The 13621-nt window shown below is 41.7% G+C and overlaps 1 protein-coding gene across 3 annotated transcripts in view; it reads right to left on the bottom strand.

Annotated features, from left to right (window-relative positions):
* Positions 1–946: 946 nt before the first annotated feature.
* atg10 (ATG10 autophagy related 10 homolog (S. cerevisiae)) overlaps positions 947–13621 on the bottom strand; it is a 233628-nt gene continuing 220953 nt past the window's right edge. The window contains exons 8-9 of one of the 3 annotated variants that reach the window (XM_063068552.1): positions 4887–5003; positions 947–2042 (exon numbers count right to left, since the gene is read on the bottom strand). In XM_063068552.1, coding sequence (XP_062924622.1) covers positions 4892–5003 — 112 coding nt within the window. In that variant the 3' untranslated portion in view covers positions 947–2042; positions 4887–4891. Of the gene's footprint in view, positions 2043–4869; positions 5004–13621 lie in introns of all 3 variants that reach the window. The other 2 variants (XM_063068553.1, XM_063068551.1) reach the window with 2 other exon arrangements.

Raw genomic sequence — 13621 nt, 5'->3', positions numbered from 1 at the left:
CATCTGCTAAATCTTCTGGGGTCCTTTGGAAAATGACTGAATAAAGGTACAAAAGAACTATCATCCAGAATTTTAAACTTGTGTGCATTTTAATTTAAAAAATCTGGTTCAAGCAGAAGATTGGTGGTTTTCAAAAATAATTTACCGTTTTATTTTACAATTCAAATTGCATTTGTTGTGCAGCAATCCAAGGCTGTGTTCTAATGCATAATGTAGCAAATTTACATGCTGGCATTTATGTATTTATGTACATTTTATTCCACATCTGTACTTCTAACCTTTTTTTTTAAATTCTTTATTTAGTATAATGGTTGAATGTTGCTTATCGTTGCAAACTGTGCCAACACCACAGCATTTTCCTAATAGAGGTACATATACATGGCAGATAAAGTTGATCCTTTGTTCTACTGCGAGTGCTCACCAGAAAATGAATCTCAGGATAGTATTTGGGGACATATATGTACGTTGATGATAAATATCTCTGGGCGTGGCCTGGAAGATGGGCGCCTTCGGGGCGTGGCCCTGCGCCCAGAGGATGAACCGATTCCTTGCCGGTGTCACCAACTGAATCACTGCGGGAGATCGGAACATCGAGAAAGCAGTGTGTGCTGTTGTTGTCAAGATAAGTGATGCTGCAGACGGTAACACTGAAACGGCCAGCTGTTGGTCCCCCTCTCGCAGTGGCAGGAGCGAAACCCCTCTCTCCCTTGTTGGGGGGGGGAGAGAGAGAGCCTGTAACATGTTGAACTGTTGGGGTGAATGGTGGCTTTTGATGGACTTAGATCGTGGTCTCTTTGGAGGCTTGCCACACTTTGCATGGTGGGTGGTGGGGGGGGTGGGATTTTTGAGGTTCTAACATTTTCCTATCATTCAGTCTTTGGGGGGGTTTTCTTCTGTTTTATGGGTGTCTGCGGAGAGTAAGAATTTCAGGTTGTATAGTGTGTACGTTCTCTGATATTAAGTGGAACCATTGAAATATACTTTAATCCTTGATTATTATCATAATCAAGTTACTAAAACAAATGGAAAAGCAATAAATTGAAAATATAAAATGTAGATGGACAATTTATTATTGGCTGAGTGCTACAAAAAATAAGAGCATTGTAGCATGCTATGTTGCTGGCAGAATGCGTGTGGAAGCACTTACGGGCTTCCTCCAGCACATCCTTGAGTGTGTTGGTTATTAGTGCAAATGATGCATTTCACTGTATGCTTCGATATGCATGTGATAAATAAACAACACAAACACAAGGAGGTTCTCCCACAAATAAAACATTAATATAGATAATTTATCAACAGGAATTTCCAGAGGTATCTTAAATTGACCTGAAGAGGGCTCCATTGTATTTTCAGTCTGATTTCTGCTGTTCAGAAACCACTTTTAGAATACCTTATTTTCATTTATGTCCTCTGCACAGTATGTGTTAACATTAAGTCAGATTTACAGGCACTGTGACTGTCAAAAAATACAGAAAATTTAAACTGCATTAAAAACAAAACGTTTTCATCCAAGTGTTTGAACCATCGCAAAAGCTATTTGGAGAAGAGAGGGGTTTTAAAGGAACTTGTTATCATTCGCTGACAATTAGAGCACATCATTTGTTAGAAAAAAAGAGATTTCCTCCTTTCCTGCATCGATCTAATTTTTGTTTAATTTTAGTTTCATAGTACATCCAGATTTTCTCATAATTTTCAGTAGACAATGTACATTTCTCTTTTGGCAATAAATGCATTACACTGCAATTCAGTACACATACCAGATTAAATTGCACTACCACATTGCTTAAACAAAATATCTTGAAGAACACAGATTCTTTTGTTAACAATTTAAAACAATACAGTATCACAGGGTCAAAGTTTTCTTCAGTAAAACAGATTAATCACAGAGTGATGGATCTCACACAGCATTGATGGCACACGCAGGCAGCTGCTCATGTGGTCTTGGATAAGGATGGTTGTTTTTCTACTCAGAATTCCATGATGACTATGTTCTCAGCAATAAACCGACTGGATTTTTAAATATGTATTTGCTCCAAGAATTTCTTAGAGAGAGGGAGAGAGAGAAAGATCATCTTTTTTTTCCAGTGTTGAATAATTTTGTCAAAACCATAGCATATACCTTAACCTCATACCTATTCTCCTTCATTAGAAGGGGACAGTGACCCAAGCTCTTTAATTTGCCTGTCTTTGCCCCTTAGGTGTACCACCCATGAAACAAGCCAGACAAAAAAAGATGAAAATTACTGGAACTGACTCCCTGTACAAAAAAAATTGAACAGAAATATGAACAGAAGATGTTTTAAAGACCTTGGCAGCGTCTGAATAAAGGAAAACAGAACAACAGACCTTAGGTATTATCTCAGTTTTTCTTTCCACGGATGCTGCCTGACCTGCTGAGTGTTTCCAGTGTTTTTAGTCTTTATTTCAGATCTGTGGCATCTGCCATTTTTTTTATTTTTCACCCAAGCCTCAGGAATTTATGCTCAGTCAAGGCTGTCAACTACAGTTGCTTTTCTGTAATCAGTTATGTTACAGCACAATAAAATGAATATTCAACCCCCTCGATGCAGCACCAAGACCTGGTGCAAGTTAAAATGCATACTTTAGTAACACAGAGTTATGCACGGCAATTTAATGCCCCAGCTTTTATGGCAACCATGCACGGTTCTGTACATAACTACGTGGGGTTTCCCTGGATGGGTGCCACTAAACCTGGGATTCCAATGTGTGCACACAAGTCCCAAAACTGCTGGCAGCTGTTTGTCAGCAGTTTTGCAGACCAGCAGTGCAGCAGAGAGCTGCGGCTTGGTTAGTTCCGGTGATGGAACAGCCAACCCATTCAATTCAACAGGGAGCGAGAGCAATGGGGAGCCAAGCCAAGTTTCAGTTAATTCACCTGGGCTGTTAATTTATATGTTGTAATTGTTTTTAAGTGTTTTATTTTTAAATTACGTTTATATAATTTGATAGCTGTACTTTATCTATTATTTTTGGAGTGATTTGATTACCAACAACATTTAATACTTTAGAACACAGAACAGTACAGGGCCTTCAGCCCACGATGTGCTGACCTTTTAACCTACTCTAAGATCAATCCAACCCTTCCTTCCCACATCACCCTCCATTTTTCTTTCATCCCTGTGCATATAAGAGTTTTTTAATTGTCCCTAATGTATCTGTCTCTATGCCACTCCGGGCAGTAAGTTCCACGCACCCACCACTCTCTGTGCGAAAGGGCCAGCCTCCGGCATCCTCCCTATACTTTCCTCTAATCTCCTATAAATTAGGCCTCCTCATTTTAGCATGCCCCATTGTATACTTTGATAGCTTGGATAGAGGTCCAAACGAGGGGAGGAAACATAGCAAGTATGAATCATTTTCCTGTACTCTCATGATTAAGGACCGTACTGGCACCACCACTCCCACTGTCAGCCGACAGGCTCTGCACACAGAACCCTGTCACCAACGGATCCGACTTCACGAGAATGTCGCCCTCAGATAATCAGGACAAGCTAATTATAGAATTTTAACAGCGGGGACAATGCAATATCCCAGCCATTATTAACAATGCACCGTGAATAATCTGTTTATATTTCATCAGAAAATACTTATTTTGAATGATTGGTCTGGCAAAATTAAAAACACTTAACATCTTGTTAACTTTTTATCAATGTGAACTCTACTTACATAAAGTATCATAGAATAGGTTCTTCACCTTCCAATCTACCTCCTTCTGATCTTGTCTAGCTGCCTTCCGCATTGATATTGTTTTACCTTGTTCTACCTCAACACACTTCTGTAATGAATATATCTGTATGAACACCACAACTGTATGAAAAGCCTTTCACTGTGTCTCAGTACGTGTGACAATAATTCCTTCAGTAATCTACCACCTTCCATGTTTGAAATACAGCATTAAAATTGCATGGAGAATGCCAGTGGCCGACAATGTTAATTTCTATCCCCAGTCCCATTCCGAACATGTCCTCCAAGGTCCATGCTGTCCTCTTCTGCCACAAGGCTACTTTCAGGTTGGAGGATCAACACCTCATATTCCACCTAGATAATTTTCAACCTGACGGCATGAACAGTGATTTCTACCTGCAGTAAATTTTTAAATCTCTTTTTTTTCTTTTCACCTCCAACTACTCTCTTCTTTCATTCCGCACTTGGTCTCTTACATCTTCTCACCTGCCTATCACCTCCCCTGGTGCCCATCCTTCTTCCCTTTCTCCTATGGTCCACTCTCCACCTCTATCAGATTGCTTTGTCTCCAGCCCTTTACCTTTCCCACCCACCTGGCTTCACCTATCACCTTCCAGCTATCCTTCTTCCCTTCACCCCACCTTTTTATGCTGACGTCTTCCCACTTCCTTTCCAGTCCTGGCCTGAAACGCGGACTGTTTATTCATGTTCAGACATGCTGTCTCACCTGTTGAGTTCCTCAAGCACTTTTTATGTGTTGCTGTTAATAGTTAGAAACAGTGCTGTGTATTTTTGGAGAGGAACAAACAGCTGATGTTTCAGGCTAAGACCCTTCACTGATCTCTTTATTCCCCTCCAGGGATGCTGCCTGACCTGCTTTGTGCGTTCAGGATTTCGAGCATCTGCAGGATCTCTAGTGCTTATTGTTGTGTATTTGGCTTTATTGTGCTTCAATTCCATCATTTACTTTAATTCATTTATTTAGAGATACAATGAGCCCATGTGCCCAGTTACACCCACGTGATCAATAAGCTTACAAACTCGTTCATCTTTGGAAGGTGGAAGGAAATGGAGCATCCAGATGAAACCCATGCAATCACTGGGAGAACGTACAAACTCCTTACTGATAGTGGTGGTAAAAAAAAAAGAACCCGGTGTACAAACCTGATTTCAACACGTACCCTGTTCAGTTTGGGTCAGGAATGCTCTGGGACATGGCTGTGGCATAACTCAATGGCAAGTCGAGTCCCACTACTGGCCCCATCATACTCAGCCAACTTGTGATGTAATTTACATTCCTGAACAAAAGACACAGCAATTCAATGTGCATTGTCTTCCAAAAACACAGAGATATACTGTATGCGTTATCAGTGACTACAATTTTAAAATATTTTTGCTCTCTTTCACAGCCGATTTAAACAAGACCGTGTGCCGCACCAAAAATATATGTTTTTCATTACCACGTCAAACTACTACGAATAAACTAGACGCTTTCAAAGACATTTATAATGAATTACAAAGGGATTGCCTGCAAGGCAGCATGCCTTGTTCAGCCTAAAGTGTTCTGAATCTGGTTGTCAGTAACTCTGAAATGTGTTTCCAATCAGCAGAAACCAGTCACATTTTTAGACGTCTAAAATACAGAGTTTCAGTTCTAAAATGCTTCTTCTTTCGTTACATTTTTTTCTCCTTACTCACCAGTACTCTCCACCCCCCACCCCTTTCCTGAAGAGGTTGACTCCTGGCTAAGATATGCCTCATTGGGTATGGCTACTTTCCACTGTTTTGCTTAGATGACCATTTTTCATGTCCACAGGGCTTGCGAGGAGCTGGGGGTGGTGGTGGGGGGGGGGGAGATGGGGCAATGGGGCAGCTTTAGCTAAACCTATTTTGTCCTTTACCACCACCCTGACACCATCATCTAAAACTTTGACAAACTTCTATAGATGCGTGGTGGAGAAAACCCTGACTGGCTGCATCATGGAAATCAAAGCCCATGAAGGGAAAAGCCTGCAAAATGTTGTGGACACATCCCTGCCCATCACTGGAGAAACCACTGAGCACATCGAGTACCCCCACATGGAGTGCTGCCACATGAAAGCAACATCCATTATCAAGGACCCACATCATCCAGGCCATGCTCTCTTCTTGCTGCTACCATTAGGCAGGAGGTACAGGAACCTTGGGTCCCACACCAGCATGTTCAGGAATAGTTATTACCCTTCAACCATCAGGGTCCTGAACTGGTGTAGATAACTTCCTTCTATACTGAACTGGTTCCACAACCCATGGCCTCTCTTTCAAGGGCTCTGCAATTTAAGTTCTCTGTATTATATTGTTCATTTATTTATTATTTGTTTGTATTCGCACCGTTTGTCTTCTTTTGTACATCGGTTGTTTGTCTTTGTGTGTAGTTATTTCATTAGTTCAGTTGTATTTCTTTGTATCTACTGTGAATGCCTGCGAGGAAATGAATGTTAGGGTAGCATGGAGGCCCTGGTGGCATAGCGGTTAGTGCAACACTATTTCAGCTCTGGGCGTCAGAGTGCAGAGTTCAATTCTGACACTGTCCGAAAGAAATTAACCGCGTGGCTTTCCTCTGGGTGCTCCAGTTTCCTCCCACAGTCCAAAGATTGTACCGGTTAGTAGGTTAACTGATCATTGTAAATTGCACTGTGATTAGGCTAGGGTTAAATAGGTGGGTTGCTGGGCGTGCATATAGTTGGGCTGAAAGGGCCTGTTTCGCACAGTGTCTCTAAATAACTAAAAGTGAATACAGTGATATACACATATATTGATAATAAAATTACTTCGAATTTTGAACTGGGACTGCTGAATAGTTATCAAGTCAACGTCAAAGTTAACTTATTATCAAAGTACATATACAACAGTATTTTCTTCTAAGCATTGACAGGAAAATAGAGAAGAGGAGAAGATGGCGACGCGATGCAGTGCACGCGGTCTCTCCGGTGATGAATATCTGTTATCTGTCAAGTAGGGTGCCGTGCACAATCCTGATTTGATGGAGATGGACGTGAGAGCACAGAGGAACATCTGGTGAAACTTCTGAAATGCCTGCTTTGCTGCCGCTGTTACTGTGTGATCCAGAATCTCTTGAGGGGAAGGCCCCGAGTCCTCGGCTTTGCTTGTTGTCCGGCGGCCGGGGCGGGGTTGAAGCGCTCGGCAGAGATGGTGCTCAGTGTCAGAGGGCTGGTCGGAGGCTCGAAGTTTTCAGATGGACTCAGAGTCTGCTGTGGTCGGGTGCTTCCAGGATGCTGCATCGGCAAGTTTGCGGCGCTGGAGGTTCATGGCAGGGAGAATTTCTCCCTTCTACCGTCTGCGTGAGATGTTGGGGCTATCAGGACTTTGAGACTTTTTTTTACCGTGCCTATGGTCTGCTCTTATCAAATTACGGTATTGCTTTGCACTGTTGTAACTGTTATAATTATGAGGTTTATGTCAGTTTTAGTCTTGGTCTGTCCTGTGTTTCTGTGATATCATACTGGAGGAACATTGTATCATTTTTTAATGCATGCATTTCTAAATGACAATAAATGAGGACTGACTGTCCTCATAAACTAATCTAAAAAAAAATCTAAAAAAAAGAAATAAAATAGAATTTATGGAAAACTATAGATAAACAAAGAGTAACAAACAACCAACGTGCAAAAGGAGACAAATTCAAGATTCAAGATTGCTTAGTGTCATTTCCAGTACACAAATGTAAGGAGAACAAAATAATTGTTATTGTGGATCTGATGCAGCACAAAAAAAATGTAAAAGATAAAGAACTCGATAATAATAATTAAAAAAGACACTGAATAAATATGAATACATAAGATGGCTTGTATACACAGACTGATTGTGAATCTGGGCTGTACATAGAACATAGAATATTCTATGTACATATTCTGGGCACAGTACAGGCCCTTCAGCCCATATTGTTGTGCTGACCCTCAAACCCTGCTTCCCAAATAACCCCCCACCTTAAATTCCTCCATATACCTGTCTAGTAGTCTCATAAATTTCACCAGTGTATCTGCCTCCACCACTGACTCAGGCAGTGTATTCCATGCACCAACCACTCTCTGAGTAAAAAACCTTCCTCTAATATCCCCCTTGAACTTCCCACCCCTTACCTTAAAGCCATGTCCTCTTGTATTGAGCAGTGGTGCTCTGGGAAAGAGGCACTGGCTGTCCACTCTATCTATTCCTATTAATATCTTGTATACCTCTATCATGTCTCCTCTCATCCTCCTTCTCTCCAAAGAGTAAAGCCCTAGCTCCCTTAATCTCTGATCATAATCCATACTCATCTAAACCAGGCAGCATCCTGGTAAATCTTCTCTGTACCCTTTCCAATGCTTCCACATCCTTCCTATAGTGAGGCGACCAGAACTGGATACAGTACTCCAAGTGTGACCTAACCAGAGTTTTATAGAGCTGCATCATTACCTCGCGACTCTTAAACTCTATCCCTCCACTTATGAAAACCAACACCCCATAAGCTTTCTTAACTACCCAATCTACCTGTGAGGCAGCTTTCAGGGATCTGTGGACATGTACTCCCAGGTCCCTCTGCTCCTCCACACTACCAAGTATCCTGCCATTTACTTTGTACTCTGCCTTGGAGTTTGTCCTTCCAAAGTGTACCACCTCACACTTCTCCGGGTTGAACTCCATCTGCCACTTCTCAGTACTCGTCTGCAACCTATCAATGTCTCTCTGCAATCTTCAACAATCCTCTACACTATCTACAACACCACCAACCTTTGTGTCGTCTGCAAACTTACCAACCCACCCTTCTACCCCCACATCCAGGTCGTTAATAAAAATCACGAAAAGTAGAGGTCCCAGAACAGATCCTTGTGGGACACCACTAGTCACAACCTTCCATTCCGAATGTACTCCCTCCACCACAACCCTCTGCCTTCTGCAGGCAAGCCAATTCTGAATCCACCTGGCCAAACTTCCCTGGATCCCATGCCTTCTGACTTTCTGAATAAGCCTACCATGTGGAACATTGTCAAATGCCTTACTAAAATCCATATAGATCACATCCACTGCACTACTCTCATCTATATGCCTGGTCACCTCCTGAAAGAACTCTGTCAGGCTTGTTAGACATGATCTGCCCTTCACAAAGCCATGCTGGCTGTCTCTGATCAAACCATGATTCTCTAAATGCCCAGAGATCCTATCTCTAAGAATCTTTTTCAACAGCTTTCCCACCACAGACGTAAGGCTCATTGGTCTATAATTACCCGGACTATCCCTACTACCTTTTTTGAACAAGGGGACAACATTCGCCTCCCTCCAATCCTCCGGTACCATTCCTGTGGACAACGAGGACATAAAGATCCTAGCCAGAGGCTCAGCAATCTCTTCTCTCGCCTCGTGGAGCAGCCTGGGGAATATTCCATCAGCCCGGAGACTTATCCGTCCTAATGTATTATAATAACTCCAACACCTTCTCTCCCTTAATATCAACATGCTCCAGAACATCCACTTCACTCATATTGTCCTCACCATCATCAAGTTCCCTCTCATTGGTGAATACTGAAGAGAAGTATTCATTGAGGACCTCACTCACCTCCACAGCCTCCAGGCACATCTTCCCACCTTTATCTCTAATCGGTCCTACTTTCACTCCTGTCATCCTTTTGTTCTTCACATAATTGAAGAATGCCTTGGGGTTTTCCTTTACCCTACTCGCCAAGGCCTTCTCATGCCCCCTTCTTGCTCTTCTCAGCTCCTTTCTTGCTTCCCTATATTCCTCAATAGACCCATCTGATCCTTGCTTCCTAATTCTCATGAGGTGAGATATCTCATATCTCATGACATACCGCATGAGGTGACTGATGGGAAATAATGGTGGTGGAATTAGAGGTGGAGATGTTGATCAGCCTTTCTGCTTGGGGAAAGTAACTGGTTTTGAGTCTGGTGGTCCTGTTGTGGCTGCTATGTAGTCTCCTCCCTGACGGGAAGGGTAGAATCCTTCATGATGTTACTGGCCCTTTCCAGCATCTTTCTGTATATACAGTATGTCCTTGAGGGCAGGGAGTCTGGTGCCAGTGATGTGTTGGGCAGTTCTGACTACCTGTTGTACAGCCTTCCTGTCCACCAAGGTGCAGTTTCCGTGCCAAGCAGTGATGATAAGGTAAGTGTCCATGTTTTCTGGGTGTGTCAGGCCCAGATACATGACAGATGTTGTGGAGTTGTTCTGTCGATAAGCAAATTGGTGAATGTCCAGTGCTGGCAGGAATGGAATTTTATTATGCGAATAAAATTAAATAACACTGAGACTAACAAGCTTAGCTTTTAACCTTTTAACCCAGGAACACTGGTGGACAAATACAGCAATTTCTGCTGTGGCTGAGTTTAACTACTTCAGCAAATCTAAACACCCACCAATTTATAATTTGTCAGTTCCTCGGTGAATAAGCTTGAAGAATATTTAAGGGAAATCCCAATTAGGTTTCTAAACTTTCCACTAACTAATAAGTCCTACACATCCAAGACAAACATTGGTTGTTCACTGAGCTGAGTGAACAGAGCCACCACACCAAGGATTGTAGGGATTGCTTCCTGAAAACTCTTACATTTCAGATTCAGGTTTACATCTACTTACCACGTGTACATTGAAACATACAGTGAAATACGCTGTTTGTACTGACAACTAACACACCTAAAACATTTTCAACTTTTAAAAATGGATTGCATTCAGAATCAGATTTAGGCTTTTTATCATTGACATGCTGTATGTTGTGAAACTTGTTGTTTAAATTATAATAAAACTAAATAATGTTTATATTATATATACACACACACACACAAATAATTAAGTAGTGTAAAATGGGAGCAAAAGCATATTTAAAAGTGCAAAGTTATAGGGTTCTAAATGACTGCCACAGAAGTCCAGTATTTTTTCCAAGTAACTCCAAACTGACTAGTGTATCAAAAACAATATTTGTAAATCTGGAGTAATCTGAAAATAAACTAGAGTAATCCCATGAAAAAGCACCTCCTCTTGGATACAACTTGATGCCTCAGGAATGATGGGAATCTACTGGCCCTCTGAAATCACTGACAGCAGATGATCCGCACAAGTGGATCTCAGCATGTTTATACCACCTCCGCAGGCAAGAAAATCCACAACTCTCTTTCCTCACAATATGACCAAGGTTGAAAAACTTTTCTTTATCGGGGGGGGGGGGGTGAATGTGTGGAATTCGTTGCTATAAATGGCTGTGGAGGCCAAGTCATTGGGTATACATAGTGTAGTGGCTAGTGTGACACTATTACCACTCGGGGCATTCCAGAGTTTGGAGTTCGATTCTCTTGCCATCCTGTAAAGGGTCTGTACGTCCTCCCCGTGGAATGCATGTGTTTTCCCCAGGTGCTCTGGTTTCCTCCTGCAGTCCAAAGGCCTACTAGGTAGGTTAATTAGGCATTATAAACAGTCCCGTGATTAGGTTAGGGTGAATCGGGTTTGTTGGGGGTTGCTGGGATGCAGTGGCTCGAGGGGCCAAAGGGCCCACTCAGTACTGTGTCACAAATAAATAATTACATGTAAAGCAGAGACTGATAAAGGATGTCCTTTTAGAACAGAAATGAGGAGGAAAATCTTCAGCCAGAGGGTGGTGAATCTGTGGAATTCATTGCCACAGACAGCTGCGGAGGCCAAGTCATTGGGCTTTGGGTATATATGTTAAAGTGCGATGAACGGTTTTGTTTCTAAAATAATGGATGCAAATCGGTCATTGATCCCATCAGGTGCTGTTGAATTGGTCTTCCATAACTGGCTGACGTGCCAAAAGACAATTTTAACATGCTAATTTCTACAGCAGTTAGTGATTTTAATGGCACCATTTTGAGCTATACAGATGGGCAGGTGAGAAAGAGGATACAAAGATTGGTGGAGGGGCAGGTAGTGTTGAGGAAGCAGAGAGTCTGCAGAAGGACTTAGACAGAGGAGGAAACTGGGCAAAAAAGTGACAGATGGAATATAGTGTAGGGAAGTGTATGACCATACACTTTCGTAGAAGGAACAAAGGCATAGTCTATTTTTTAAATGGAGAGAAGACTCAGCAAGGAGAGGTGCAAAGGGACTTGGGAGTCTCATGCAGGACTCCCTAAGGGCTAACTTGCAGATTGAGTCAGTGGTAAGGAAGGCAAATGCAACGTTACCATTCATTTCAAGAGGCATAAATATAAAAGCAAGGATGTAATTAGCTGAAGTTTTATAAGGCATTGGTTAGACCACACTTGGAGTACTGTGAACGGCTTTGGGCTCCTTATGTAAGAAACGTTGTGCTGGTTTTGTGCTGGGCAAACTCAGAGGTTCATGAGAATGGTCCTTGGAATAAAAGGGTCAAAGCTTGAGGAGTGTTTAGTGGCTCTGGATCTGTATTCACCAGAGTTTAGATGAACGAGGGACATTTCTTCAATTTGCCTTTAATTTAATTTTATTATTATGGACCCTCACCATGCCATCCTCTCATTACTGTCATCAGCAAAGAGAACATAGAACAGTACACCCCGTTTGGTCCGTGATGTTGCTCCAAGCTTCTAACCGACTCTAAGATCAATCTCACCCTTCCTTTCTACATACTCCTCCAGTTTTGTTTCACCCATGAGTCTCTGTCCTTAACGTATTTGCCTCTACCACCACCCCTGGCAGATCACCCACCACTCTCTGGGTAAAAAATTTACCTCTGACAACCACCCATCCCCATACTTTCCTCCAATCACCTTAAAATTATGCCCCATTGAATTAACCATTTCCAGCCTTGGAAAAAGTCTCTGGTTGTCCATTCGATGTGCACATCTTCTTTTACACCTCTGTCAAGTCACCTCAACAACCTTCTTTGCTACCAATAAACAAGAAAGCAGGCAGAAAGATTTAGCATTTTTGTTCATCTTCTGCACCATTTTGGGGAATTTTTGTAATCTAGAACTGGGCTACCTCTTCCTTGATATTACTATTTTGTGGCTTTAAACATCTAGCAGGTTTAAATTCAATTGCATTGCTGAGGAAGGTGGACAATCGGGGATTTTGCGTGATCACAATCAGAGAGAAAAATGCATTTGTAGTGATAAATTATGAGCTTCATGTAGGAACTGACAGTACACAATTGGACAGGTGTTTGAGTACAAACATTTCAAATCAAATCAAACTACATTTAATTATCATTCAAGCCATTCATAGGTGCAGATGAACGAGACTGTGTTCCTCTGGGGACAATGTACAAAACATTCAAGAGAGCAAGCAAACTTCAAAATAGCAAGCAACAATCAAAATAGCGCGCAAGGAAGCATATTCACTCGAAAAAACATATATATAGTCCAATACCCTGACTGACAATGTCTGGCAATCGTCTCAAATTATGTTTGTGGGTGTTCTAACCTATTCAAGATACATTGATTCATGCTTTATCTTCATATACTAATAATCTGCAGCATCATTTCAGAGACTGGTTAACACTGTAGGCAGTATTATCTCGCTCTGCAATGTCTTTTCACATTGTGTAGTTTAAAACTGATAAAACTCCACCAACGTGGAAACTTTCTAAATTTCAGTCTAAGGCTAGCTGTGTAGGATAAATTTTTTTAAAACTTTCTCTATACTGCATCTGATTGAAGTATATCTGCTATTCTTATGAACTTCAATCCATTTTCCCAATACAGAATTCCAATTGGGAGATCAATATTTCAGATCCATTATTTAAGCAAGTGATTTAAAACTGGTCCTTTACTCTGTTTATGTATTTAGTTAGAGATACAAAGCAGAACAGGTCCTTCCACCCAACAAGCTCCACTGACCGGCATCCCACCTATTTACCACTAGCCCTATTAACCCACTAACTGGAATGCCTTTGGAATCTGGGATGAAACCAGAGCACCCAGAGGAAAC

Source organism: Mobula hypostoma, chromosome 16 (assembly GCF_963921235.1).
Source record: "Mobula hypostoma chromosome 16, sMobHyp1.1, whole genome shotgun sequence".
NCBI classification, from domain to species: Eukaryota; Metazoa; Chordata; class Chondrichthyes; order Myliobatiformes; family Myliobatidae; genus Mobula; species Mobula hypostoma.
This window is presented reverse-complemented; position numbering and strand designations above follow the sequence as displayed.